Raw genomic sequence first — 13,625 nt, forward strand, 5'->3', positions numbered from 1 at the left:
GGCCGCAGGCTCCCGCGGGCTACAGCCGTCCCCTGGTATCCGTGTACGGACGGATGTCCGTCCCCCGGTGTCACCCAGCAGAGCCGGCCCCCCTTCGGTAGCCTGGCCTCGATCATCCATGCGGACAAAATAGTGATGCCCCTTGGAACCGCCCACTTGGTGAGGGGTTTCCATGAAGATCTTCAATGTCAGTGTTCTGGCAATAGTGAAAGAACCAAACGAACACGCCGACATATTACCATCAGCTTCACTTTTCTCCTTCCAGTGTGAGCTCAGAGATTTTCGAAAGACTACATATAGAGACATAGAAACATTGACAGGATATCCTGGGGTGTGTATTGAAGCTGCTCTGAATGAAAGAAGTTCATGATCTCATTATAAATGAATGATGGCGTGTGCTAGGCATACTTTTCAGTGTTGCTGTTGACAAAAGTTTACTGATGGTTTTATGATATGCTACTGAAAAGATTATTCTTATCTTTAAATTATAAAGTGCAGGTGATGTTCACATATAAAATGTAAATGCCAATTCACGTTATCTTTTAAAATACAATGAAGGCTGAGACACCAACATATGAGGCTAGTACAGTTTTGTTTTAAGAGGCCTTCAATAGTTTTAAGAGGCCTTCAATAATTTTAGGAAGCCCAGAACTTTTTGTATTACAGGGTAGTCCCCCTTCCCTTTAAAGATCACTGCAATGATTCTTGTTAAGATATTTTCAGTATGCTTGCTTGCATTTTAGCATACTGTTTTTGGAGTTTTTTTCCTAGTAACCTGCTCTGAGAAGCCTAAAAAAAGAATAAAAACAAATCCTGATAAAACATGTCAAAATGAAATAGGCAAAGATACATGCAGTCTGAGTATAAGAACATCTAATAAATGACGTAAGCACGAAGCAGGGAAGGGATAACAGAAAGATAAAAATAGCTGTATACTAATTTTTAATCTCTCTAATGCTGGTGAAATTGAATAAAACCTGCTTGAGAACAGGTGACTCAGAGTTGGTAAAAATGACAAAGTCATGGTAAGAATTATGTGAAATTAATGCCAGACTCGGATCATTACTGTTTATTTTTCTAGTTTGCATTCTTTATGATGCATCACATTTTGCTTATTATTTTAACTTGCCACTTTCAGCTGTTACTCTGTCAGAATGAGGTAAGTATCTTGGAAATTTCAGTTAAGGGATTTGGTGGGGGAAAGCCCATGTAATTTGTCTTTCAATGGAATAATAAAATTGCAGGAAAAAAATCCAGTATATATCCAGAAGATTTCAGATACTGTTTTAAAGTATATAATGATTTAAAGTGGTAATTAAAGAAATTAATTTTGTCATTTTTCTCTCAAAAGCCACTCCAATACTGTATTTCTAGTAGACGTACCTACATTGGTAATCAAATGGTCCATATGTTTGCTATTCTTTGAAATTCTTTGCAGTTGTAAATATTAACTAATTCCAGTGAAAGGAATAAGAGTAATTTCAAAGGATTTAGGCTAGAGATTGAAATTAACTTGTATGTTAGTAACAGAAGTTCTTACAGATGTAATTTTTGAATGAATATTCTTTCTGCAAGAGGTTGTTAAGAATAAGAGTAGTGATAAAGTAATCACAGTACTGGTAACTGTGATCTTTATAAGAATTTAAAGTCCTGCTTAAAGTTTGGTTGCTGACTTGCCTGTTCCTCTGCCAGAAATTTTCAACCAAATACAAGAGCTTCAGATTATCTTGGTTCTCAAAATTTTTATTTTTTTCTTTTTAGTTAGTGTCAGTAGCAGTGAAGAAAAATTGTTTAATGTTTTTCTGTGAATTCACCTTGATAATATGGATTGGTCTTTGTGATAATTCTTTTGGCTGTATAGGGAGCTATAGACTGACACTGACACAACTAGCTTCTTAAGTTTTGTTTACGGGAGAATTGTAGCTGTGTGCATCTGTGTGGACCCATCTGGGATCTGTCACTCTTGTTAAAGTAATCTCAGTATTCCACACTTTCTTTTACTTTAGAAGATGAACTGGCATGAAATGCTATCACCAATCTAGTGGTAAATGAGTTTCTTTATGTTCACTAAAGAGTGCAGTGGAGCCGGTGGGATGTTCCCCTTTTAGAGCTTACTGTCTTTGCAAGAGAATACATTGCTGCTTTCCTCTGCTCAGATTCATGTTGTGTGAAACAGCCACTTCTTGGTTCACTTCAGTGAGAGTACTGACCAAAACCAAATTTATCACCATCTGAGTCCCTCTCTCAGCGTCCATCCAAGTGCAGCAAGAGAAAAGCATTGCAGCCTGCCTCAGAGGCTAGTACTTGTTGGACAAGCTAGGAGAGAATGAATTTCAGAATCCCAACACTCTTAACAGATTCCTTGCTAATCTCAGCGGAGTTTTATTGCTGTTGAACCCGGATTAGGAAAGGATAGGTGTTCATGGATATACTACCACCAGTGTAGTATATCCTACTACTCTGCATGCAGTCACGTATCACACATGCAGGGAGAGAAGAGAGCAAGGGGCTCATTAGCACATTCATGCCTCTGATGATCTTAGAAAGTGCAGATTGATAATGATTTTATAGTACTCAGAAATATATTCTATAAGAGGGCGAGACTGGAACAGAGTAAATGTAAAAAACATCATTAATAAGGAGTTAACCCTGTAGCATCTTATGTTTCTCAATTTCAACTTTTGTAAAACTTAAATTTCTGAGAAATTGTGCATTGAAGCATTTAAGTATGCCTTTACTATACTTCCATGCCTTTACTTCTGATGTATTGGAGCTGGAAGCAGCTAGTGGGAATTAATCTGATGCTGAGTGCAAGCACCTCAGTCTCAAGTGGTATCAGTCTCTGATGCCTGTGAAGATTTAGCTCTATATTTTTCCCACTGAGAACCTGGATGTGCCAGAGATGCCTTTTGTAAGCTGTGTTTGACTCTGTAGGGGCACAGAAACATGATGTAGCTTCGACAAGGGCTTAGATCTCTTTGCTCTGCTCTTGTCTGGGTCTCCATGGAGGCTTGCAGCTCTTGAAAACAAACCTTGCTCCTCTTGCATGTCACCCTCTGCTTTCCTTCTTCTGACTCAGAGTCTATGAAGTGATACTGAGGTGGTTCAGTTATCTGGAATCTCCTTGCCCAGATTACGTTAGGAGAGGTTGTGTGAGAGAAAATGAACTTCCTTTGAAGGAACTGTGCCTTCATGAGCTCACTCAGTATACTGATTTGACCTATGTTCTCCTCCTGCTCCCAAACCCTCTTATTTCCCACCTCTTCTATTTCTTGTTTCCCTGTTTGGGTAAACACCTGTTCTGTGTTTCATGTCACAGAACCTCGTCTTTTGTCTGGACCCTTCACCTTCATTGTGTGTTTAGACTCTGTCAGTCTCCTACTGTACCTTGCCCGTGGGCTGCTCTCCCGATGAGTGTCACCTTTATCGTTTATTTTATTCAAAAGTGAAAAAGCAAAATCTCTTCAGAGTTGTTCTATTTACTAACAAAAAATGAACCTTAATTATTTGAGGGAAATAAACATCAGTGTCTTCATGCGACTTGTCAGGTCTTGACGCAATTAAAGGAGAGGGTAGAATGCTTGGTTGGTCTTTACCATTGCAACAGAATTGATCCCCTGCTGTGTCTTCAAATGGTGCAGAGGCTGGAAGCCTATGTGGTGCTTGTTGTAGATAACTGTGGTATCAGTTTATTATGTTTATGATCTTATATCACGAGATACATGTATATTATGAGATTGTAATTATGTTCATTGTATTAGCTTAGTGTTGTGTTCTGTGTTTCTACTGCTGTGATACACATATGCTGTCAATTTCAGTTTCATTGGGCTGTTTGTAATGCTTTGTCCACAAAAACTGCTGGGACTATGGTAGCTGTGTTGCCAGTGGTCAGTAATTAAAAAGCAATTGTTTTCCTTTCTGTTCTAGGCAATTGATGAGCCTCCCTATCTCACAGTGGGCACTGATGTCAGTGCGAAGTATAGAGGAGCCTTCTGTGAAGCCAAGATCAAGACAGCAAAAAGGCTTGTCAAAGTCAAGGTATGTGGTTTTCCTGCAAACACTTCTTTTGAGGGGGGGTAAAAAAGTGATTAATGTTCACAATGGCACAATGTGAAACTTCTTAGTCTCAGGACAGCTAAGAGGCTGTCCTGTCTTTGGAGGCTGGCAGTACAGTCTTTGAAATAACAGTAAGCTTATTATTGTTGGGATGGGAGGGATTCCCCCACTCCCACACAAAGAAATATGTTCTGTTTCTGTCGTTACTTTGTCATCTGTGTGTTTTTGACCTTCAATGCCATAGGCTGACCTTAAAGTAATTGATTAAAATGTGACAAATGTAGGCTTACATATGGGAGAATATTACCAGAAAATAGCTAAGACTACTCAAAGTAGGCTTAATATGGTTGCTTTTACTTGAGGAGCACAGGTCACTGCCATTTAGCAGTGGCAACTAGATAATGCTTCAGGAATAAGCTGAAGCCCTTCTGCCTTCTGAAAAACACTCGGCATATTGAGGCCTACAGAATAGCAAGCAGGGGATCTTACCTAAGCTTTATGATAACTGGTTAATGACTGAATCAATATAAGCCACATGCAGTACAAATAAAAATTCTGAAAAGGGATTGCAAGAGATAGATTTTAACATTCCTTGAAAATTTAAAGAATCATTTCTAGAAATAAAGAGAGCAATACACTGCAAAATGGCCATATATTTCTCTTGGGATAATGTGTCCCTAAACACTTCTGATTTGGAAGGAGATACTATTTTTCTGCTTTGCCTCTTAACCTCGTACAGAAATATTACAGAGCAAGGATCAAAACCACCTAGAAAATACAAATTAGATTGTTGCTCTGCAAGAGTTATGGTGGCAGAATATTTTTCTTATATCTACTGTAAATTTAAGTGAAAAATGTGTGAAATGTGAGTGGTGATAACCTGTTACAGAAGACTTTTGTATGCTGTAAACTATTTTGCTTTATTTGACTCTGCCCTCATGCTGTGGCTTATTTTTGCCTATAGTGTGTCTGAGGGAGAGAGCAAACACTCTCCATAAACCCTGGTGGGAAGGACTATTGTCACTTATTTGATAATAATGTTAAATACAACAAGAAGATTTTAGTCTGAAATCTGATGGAAGGGCAAATTAGTGGTCTTTTCATTTCATTAGTCAAAACTCTTAATAGCATCAGCTGGTCTATGCTTTACAATACCATTGGGTTTAATGGTTAACTATTGCTACTTAAGCTGTTAAGCATCAGTATTTAACTACAGGGATTGTGTTGTGCCTAGATCACTGAAATCTTAACCTATTTCAGTTTTTTGGGGGACTTCCAGTCCACCTCCTTAGATGGCCACTTGCTATTTATTGTTCAGTGCTAAGTATTTTCTTACGGGTTTATAAGTTGAAGTTTGGTCACTGCAAGGTTTGCAGAAAGATCTTGACGTGAAATGGAGTTTTTCTGTAAATTGTTTATGGATATTTTGTACAAAGTCCTCTGGATTCAGGTGTGTGTGGGGGATGTGTGTTCACTGTTACTGTCTCACTTAAGGCAGTTCAGGCACAGTTCTGTTGTTGCTTTGTAGAGTAATGTGATTTGTGGTTGAGATTTTTGTAAGTGCTGTAACAATATCTGTTTACATTGTTTTTTCTCCACTAGGAATGTGTATTCTTTAAACAACAGTGGCCCTCTGATTTTCTGTGAAAATCTGTTTAGCTCTTTCTGGCACATGCATACTTCCCCCAGTATTAGCTCTAACAAAGATTCTCATTATCAGGTGTGCTTTGTCTGGAATTTTGGTCATTTATCTTCTGCATTATTTTTTTCACTTGCTGAATGGGTTTCTTTTGGCCCCAGTATATATTTTATGCCTTAGTCTTCTAGAACTAGTAGAGGAGAAGGAAAGTAACTTAACTTCATACTGTCAATTTTAGTGTAAAGCATTCATTGAAGTTTTATAGCTAGATGTTCTGCTGAGAAAGTAGGATGCTAACAAAATTCTTTCAATATGGAGTATTGTAATCTTCTGACAAGTAAAATACATTTAATTGTGTCTCCTTTTACCTACTTGCTTCTTCTTTTGAATTCTGCTTCCTAGAATATTTTGAGGAGATACCTTCCCGATAACTTTCTCATCACCAGCATAATTTAATAACTTAATTCAATTTAATGGAGATGCTGTGTACTTATAATTGCAGTGTCAGTAGGTACTGTATTTCACGATTCAGTTTTTGGCAAATTCTGTACATGGTATGGAATTCTACAGTAACAAATAACAGCATTGCACACTTGGTCGTGGAAAGCATTAAAACTTCAGATTTGCCTGGAATTTTCAAAAGTGTTGAAGGCAGTACAGATTTGACTCAAGGGCAAGACTTTGGGTGTTACAAGAGTGTTAGTCTGCTTTATCAGATCTGTTACAGCTTTTTTAAGAGAGTTATTTAAGCCAGTTTATTTTGGCAGTGTCTCCTAAAACAATTAGCAGCGTCATCTACCACCACTTGCATTTGGGCACTCTGCATGGAGGTTTCAGAAGAAACTGTTTTCTGTGTAGGTCTTTATTAAACAGAAATAAGAAAAGCTTCTGCTGTAAAAGGACTTACTAGGACTGTCTTTTCAGGATGGTGAAGAAAAAAGAAATTCCAGCTGAGACTAACCAAGTTGATGGTGTGCTGCATGTCTTAATCTTTTGCCTGAGACAGGAAGGTTCCACACTGTTAAATACTTTGGGAATTAAAACCCACAACTAGTAAATACTGACATCACTTTTCTCAGCTTCAAGAAAGGCCAGCAGTGTCACACTGAGTTTGGAGTTTGAATATTTCTGTTAATAACCAGTATTTTTTGAGCACATATGAGTATCTCAAGAAGCAAAAACTGTTGGTATCAAAACTCTCCCCCCGCAAAGAGTCAAAGCCCCAAGATCTGTTTAAAAAGACAAACCATTCTGGAATACACAGTAGCAATTTGCTTTGTTTACCTTTCATCAGAGTACATTGTGGCTGCCTCATGGTTCTGGATAGAGTTCCTTTTTGCTGCAAAATACATTTAAGATAACTACAGAAAGTAAATAAAAACAGATGTCTCTAAATCAGAATTGATATACTGAGTATTTGATACGAGCCACTAGTGACCCTAGGTTTCAGATTATTTTGCACCTTAACTGAACTTTGGCTTTCTAGATAAATTCCCCCAAAGAGAGAATTAAATACCTGTATCTGTCAGGATGAAGTTCAGAAGAGTAGTCTTTGCTCGGCTAGTTCCTAGCCTGAATCCTTTGTCCGCCTCTTGGTTACACAGTATGCTTTTGTCTGTGTGGTGGACAGAAAGTACTTGCCCTCGGTAGGTGCAGGTCTAAAAAAGAACTTACTCTCACAACTGTATGTGTTGCTGTAGTTCTCACAGAAGGTAAACAAGATGACTGTTTCATTATGTAGCACCTGGAAGGCAGTGTAGCATTTTAGTACATTTGTTTTCTAATCAGTCAAGATAGATTGTCCTTAGTCCTGGTTGTTGGTGCTGTTCTTGGCAAAACTCCTTAAAATCTCCTCTCTGAGAAGGCTATTGTAGGAGAGTTGGTGTTAGAGAACACTGTGGTTCTGAAGGAAGTTTTGCTGTTGCTGTGTGCTACAGTGAAGCTCTCAACAGCAGTGAGAACGTGTTCTTGGGCACACTTGTAAAACAAGTCCTGAGATTTGATGTGGGATTGCTGTAGTTGAGAGTTACTGTTACACAGCTGGATCTCATGTTACATTCTTACTTATTTCAAATACTCAGTAAAACATTATATACTTACATAAAAAGAGTGTGTTTTGGTGAACATCAGAACATCATTTGTGTGTGTTAATAAATGTACATAGGTACATAAAATGTAATGACAGGATTTTCTCAGTTTCCTATAATTTAAAAACCAGAGTGAAAATAAAACTTCAGATGTAATTGATAGGAGGATCCTATGACTTTCAGTGTAACCAAGTTAATTGTGAATGAAATGAAAGGTGAACATCTATAGCATCTGGTACAGACAGCTTAATCATACATTTGAATTTCCAGACCAATTTTTTTTCTGAGGACACAGTGTGTAGATTAAAGACAACAGCCTTTGTATCTTTATGGGAATGACAGAGGGAAATACCTTGGAAATATTTACAGGATTTACTTACTCCAGTTTTGAAGGATTGAAGTTAGCTGTTTTTACATTTCCTTCCAATTAACTCTGTGTGTAGGCTAGACTGACATTAACTGAAAGCCTGTTTGAGTTGCTCATTTTGTTTAGTCGACAGCAGTGTCCTGTATTTGTGTGAGTCTTTCAACCATGAGGGGAAAAATGCACTTTTATCAGCAAAAGATAAAGGTGCTAAAACCGTTTGATTTCAAAGCATTGAAATATCAGTGTTTCTTTAAAGTTGTACTCAGACGTCTTGAAACTTTCTCCTTTCTTGCTGTGGTATTAGAGAAGTTCAAATCATTTAAGAGAACTGCAGAGATAATTTTGAGCCATTAGACAATTTTGTTATAGTCATCCGTCATTTCCTTTAGAGATAATGATTCTATTGTGATGGATGAAAAATATTTTAGAAGTTTTGATAACTAGCCCCTCATGTTTCCAAAATATATGAATAAAACAGCTTTCAGCAAGTGGAATGGTTATGGTGACTAATTGTAAAATGAGAGTAAGAGAAGGGCTATTGATGTTTGCATGTGCTTATGCTGCTCAATTGTATCAAGTGATTGTCAGTTGAATTATATTTTTTAGGTAACCTTTAGGCATGATTCTTCAACAGTGGAAGTCCAAGATGACCACATAAAGGGTCCCTTAAAGGTAATAAATCTGGTTTATATCTTGCTAATGCTTTGAAAAACTTTTTTTTTTTTTGCAATATTTGACATAAATGTGCATATATGGTATGGGATGAGAGTAGAAGGTTCAACTTATTACACAGGCTTGATGTGGTCACAAAGCATAAAAGGTAATGCTGCAAAGTTAGAGAGAGCATACTCTTCATGTTAGCTTTTTTTCTTTGTGGTTAAAGGGGATGCAGCACAGGCTGGTGCAAGCTTCTTTGTTCTTTATGCCTTAAAGCTAAGAATTATGGCTGGTGCTGATTTTTAGTCACTGTTCCTTTGGAGAACTCAGCTGGAGGATTTGATGGGAAAACTCTTATACAAGAGAATGACATCACTCAAATTGGTTCTTGTTCCCCACCTGCTGGCAGGAAATAATCTGCTCAGTTAGTTGGCTTATTTTAAAGGAATGAAAAAAGAAGTTTGAGCGATACAAGTATATTCAAGTGAAACTGGAAAAAACGTGTTATATTTAGCATAGAATAGGTTAGAAATTATCTCTGTTTGCTAATACAAAGGTGTTGATTTCATTGCCTGTTTTAGAAACTCTCCAGTGCTAAGTGAGTTCTGTATTTTAGGTAGGAACTGTTGTGGAAGTGAAGAATCCAGATGGAACATATCAGGAAGCAGTTATCAACAAATTAACAGATGCAAGTTGGTATACTGTAGGTAAGAAAAATATTTATGTATTTGAATAAAACTCTTGACTTAAAAATATGCCTGTGACCTGGCCATGTTCTAAGCATGGTGAGAGAGATTTTTTGGAGGGAGATGCTTAGGTATTCAGAGTTTTTATGAAAAACCCTTAAAAATAAACTTCTTATATTAGGGTTTTATAAGAAGCTGTCCACCTTACAATGTGAAATTGGGACACCAAATAAAGACCTAGTGAATTTCTCTATAATTGGTGACTGCTCCTTAGGTATTTAATATACTCTTGTTAAATATTCTGAGGCAAAGTATGCTGTCACACATCCTTAAAAAAAAAAGCAAGGAAGTGCTTTTAAAACGCAAGCTGCAACACCTGCTTTTCCCTACTCCCAGACTTAGCCCTTAAAACAGCTGCTGTTAAAATACACATAGCTTGTTATAATGTGATATTTCAGATGTTAGATAATATATCCACATGCTCTATAGCAAATATAGGGTGGGGATTTTAAAGATTTATATGCAGGAAGTGTATTGATTCTTGAGAAACTACATAACCCTCTCCTGGGTGGATATGGGAAGATGAAGACTAAGTCTTGAAAGGACTTTAGCAAGACTTAGTTCTTTTGAGATATGGTTTGTTGTTAATCAAGTGATGTTGAACAACTAGGGAAAAACTTTATTTTCCCTAGTTATAGTCCTTTCAGAAGGGAATAGAGCTCTAAATTTAGATAAGACCTTACAGATAAGTGTTGAAGAAAATATGTCTGTTTTCCTGTTGGAGAGGTAGAGTCTATTAGTAAAGGAGAGAGTGTGTTAGGATGGGGTGAAACATAAGGTACGAAGACAAGAATTAACATTACAGATAGTGTTTTGATAATAAATACAGAAGTGGATCAGATATGGGAGCTTTTAAGAAGCAAATTGTATAGCTGGTGTTAGAACTGTGGTGTATGTCTGTGTTTATGTTTCTGAGAAAGTGTCATGTTAGCAGATCAGCAAGAAGAATAAGATAGGAATCCATGCAGATTAAATTTTGAAGGTAGATGTCATGGAGTTGCAGTCAAAGTAGATATCTGTAAAAAATCAGGAACTTAGGAAATAGGAAGAAGTATGGGTTTCACTCTATGCTCTTGTATTTTGTAGATAAAAGCAGACAAAAGCATGTTGACCTTGCAGAATTGGTAAAAGCAGCACAGCTGCTGGCAGTGTAGCAGACTTTGATAGAGAATTGACTCTAGCTGTGGATGATTAGAATAATCTTTGTCAGGAGGGTGAGTGGAATGAGAGGGAAATTTTCTTCACTGACAGTGATTGCTTTGCGGATCTGAGTGAAAGCCTTACTGTAAGATATAGTTGCTGTTTACCAGATTCCAGAATTGGCACACATCTTAACAAGCAGCTACTTAATGTTGTCCTAGCACTTGCTGAGAAACATCTAATTATTTGCACTTTTAATGATTTTGTGAATAAAATTGCTATGATTTGGTTAAAAACTTCGTGAAGGCATAGATCGATCTAAAGTAGTACCTTTCCAGAAGTTACTTAAGACCAGATATGCCATTGCAGCAGTGTCTGGAGAGGGATAACTCTTTGAGGGCTGCTTTAGACCTCTTTTAACACTGAAGTATGGGCAAAGTTGCTTTGAGCATCCCTGTGTGTCTTGTGTTCATAAGGTGTTGTCTGAATTGAAATTGTACATCAATTTGCTTACATGTTTGGGTTTTTTTTGGTGCTACTGCTTTCCTATCAAAGAACAACAAGAACTAAATTAAATTTTTATAAAAATCCAACTGTTATAGTCTTTTAAAACTAGTATAGCACTGTGTGTATATATATATATGCATAAAACTTGTAAATATAATAGGCATACATACATAGATATATATATATATACACACATACGCATACATACATATATACATAAGTGTTTAGTTTTGCCTGCCCTGTAAAAATTCCTCAGAGAGCTCAAGGTGCTTCAGTCCTGGTAACTAGATACTGTTTTGTCATTCATATAAATGTCTCTTAAAGTCTGTGTTTACTATGAAGGGGGGAAGAAAATTGCAGGATTATTTGCTTTACTAAAAATGCAGAATTATGCATGTTCAAAAGTAGTCTTACCCTCTTCTGCACTTTTTTGTCATTACATTGCTTTTTCATAGTATTCAAAGTGGTTTTAGTTGCATTAAGTTGTCTCTTTTCTTCCCCATGTTCCAGCTTTTTTCTTGCTGTTTCAGAATGTGTGGTTTTAAATACATTACACTACTGTATGCCTGCTCAGTAGATTGTTTTCAGGATGTTCCAGTAGATCAGAATGTCATACTCATTAAGCCATATGTGCTCTGCTGGCCGCATAAGTCTTTCAGGGAGGTCAAGCTTTTCTTCTGAAAGTATTCATGTTACGGAACAAGATTAAGATTCCCTCTGGCAGGGAAGAGGCCGCAAGCAGATTACCACATAGGACATATTATGTGGCTACCTACCTAGCTCTGAATAGGTTTACCACTGCTGTAGCCAGCTTATCTCCTGAAGTGGATAGATTTTTTAATCTCTCTTTATGTAAGGAGACTGTTATGTTAATTAATAAAACTGGATTAGGAGCCTGCTGACTTCACTTAACCAAAGGGGGGCTTAATTATGTGTTGACCATCTGAGATGCAGTTCCAAATCTACGTGGTTTGTGTGCAGTTCTTGCCATTGATACTTTCCAACAAATTTTGAAGTGACAGATGTGCATCTCTAACTGATACTTTACCACAGTTGAACAGTGTTCAACAATTACTGTAGTCTGTAATACAAGATGGGGAATTGTAGTTAGAGGGGGAAATTTCTTCACCAACAGTACTCAATTTTATGTATTGATGAAAAATTCTCAGAGCTAGATAAAAGGTTCTTTAATATCAAGTAAATACTGGTCAAGAATTTTGATGTACCTTGTTGCTTTTCGTATATTTTTATTTAAATTAGTAAATATTGAAGAGTAGAACACCCTCCATCTCAAAGAAGGAAATGGCTAAAATTGATCTCTCTGATCTTGCTGGTCAACAGCCATTCTCCTAGCACTGTTGTTTTGATCTGTTGATGGACAGAGGAGGATGTTTAAATGAAGGTGAAAGAGACATGTTAAGTTGCTGAAACTTCTATTTTTTTAATGTAATATTTTAATGTTATCTTGGGGTTACTTCTGCACCCACAAAAGTCTTCAAGATCACCGCTGTGTTGGGAGCAAGAATATAATTATTATCACTGCTCAAGAGGGGAGAAGAGATCAATTCTTGTCTCACTGAACAGCGCAAGCAAAGCCTAAGAGTCAAAATTTGTCATCAGGTTTTCATCTGCTAAGTACCTGCAGAAGACTTGACAAAAGGTTACTTTTTGTAGGACCAGTTTATCAGGTTCTGAAGACCCCACCTTAAACGTATGCAGTGCATTTCAGGATTCTAAGGGACAGTGTATGTAGCTGAATGGACTGTATTATGAACTTGTTTCCAGTTGACCTAGTGATAGCAGAGATAGCAAAAAGTCTAGAAACTGGGAGCTCCACAGTTCTGTAATGTACAGCTGGTTTTGGTGATTGTCAGCATTTTGGCTATTGTCATCTTCCTTAGGCTGATATCACTGTTGTTTTGTAGCGTAGTTGCATGAAATCAGTAGAGAAGGACATTGAACTTCCATACAACATTAAATTGCAACTTTTTTCTATAAATACCCATTTATATTTCTCCATGGTAAGCAGAGCTTCCACTTGAATATCATAGGAGTTCTGGTTGTGTAATTAAGTTCTTTAAAAATTGTAAATGTTAGAAGAGTAGTTTTTGAATTCTAGTGTGTTGAATTTAATTTTGTGTCCCAATCCATGAGTTGTCTGCTTGACTACTGATTACTCAAGATTCCTTTTAAGGTATGCAAGTGTGAAGTAGCTATGGTGAGAGAGCAGCTTATGTATTTGGTCAATCTGTGAAGTGCTTTACTGGATCTGCAGTGTTACTTGGGCAAAGGTTTGTCCTAGGAGCTGACTACAGAAATATATATCCCATTGTTTCTGACATATGAATGAATTGCTTATTAATATCCTGAGTTAAAAAGAAATGTTTTCTTTCCTCACTTCTTATCTGGTGACAGTATTTGATGAT

The 13,625-nt window shown here is 37.1% G+C and overlaps 1 protein-coding gene across 1 annotated transcript in view; it reads left to right on the plus strand.

Annotated features, from left to right (window-relative positions):
• ARID4B (AT-rich interaction domain 4B) overlaps positions 1–13,625 on the plus strand; it is an 87,804-nt gene that overhangs the window by 24,981 nt on the left and 49,198 nt on the right. The window contains 3 exon segments of the mRNA XM_008643281.2: positions 3,928–4,038; positions 8,756–8,821; positions 9,423–9,617. Of these exon segments, the coding sequence (XP_008641503.1) occupies positions 3,928–4,038; positions 8,756–8,821; positions 9,423–9,617 (372 nt within the window).

This window comes from Corvus brachyrhynchos, unplaced genomic scaffold (assembly GCF_000691975.1).
Source record: "Corvus brachyrhynchos isolate BGI_N302 unplaced genomic scaffold, ASM69197v1 scaffold70, whole genome shotgun sequence".
NCBI classification, from domain to species: Eukaryota; Metazoa; Chordata; class Aves; order Passeriformes; family Corvidae; genus Corvus; species Corvus brachyrhynchos.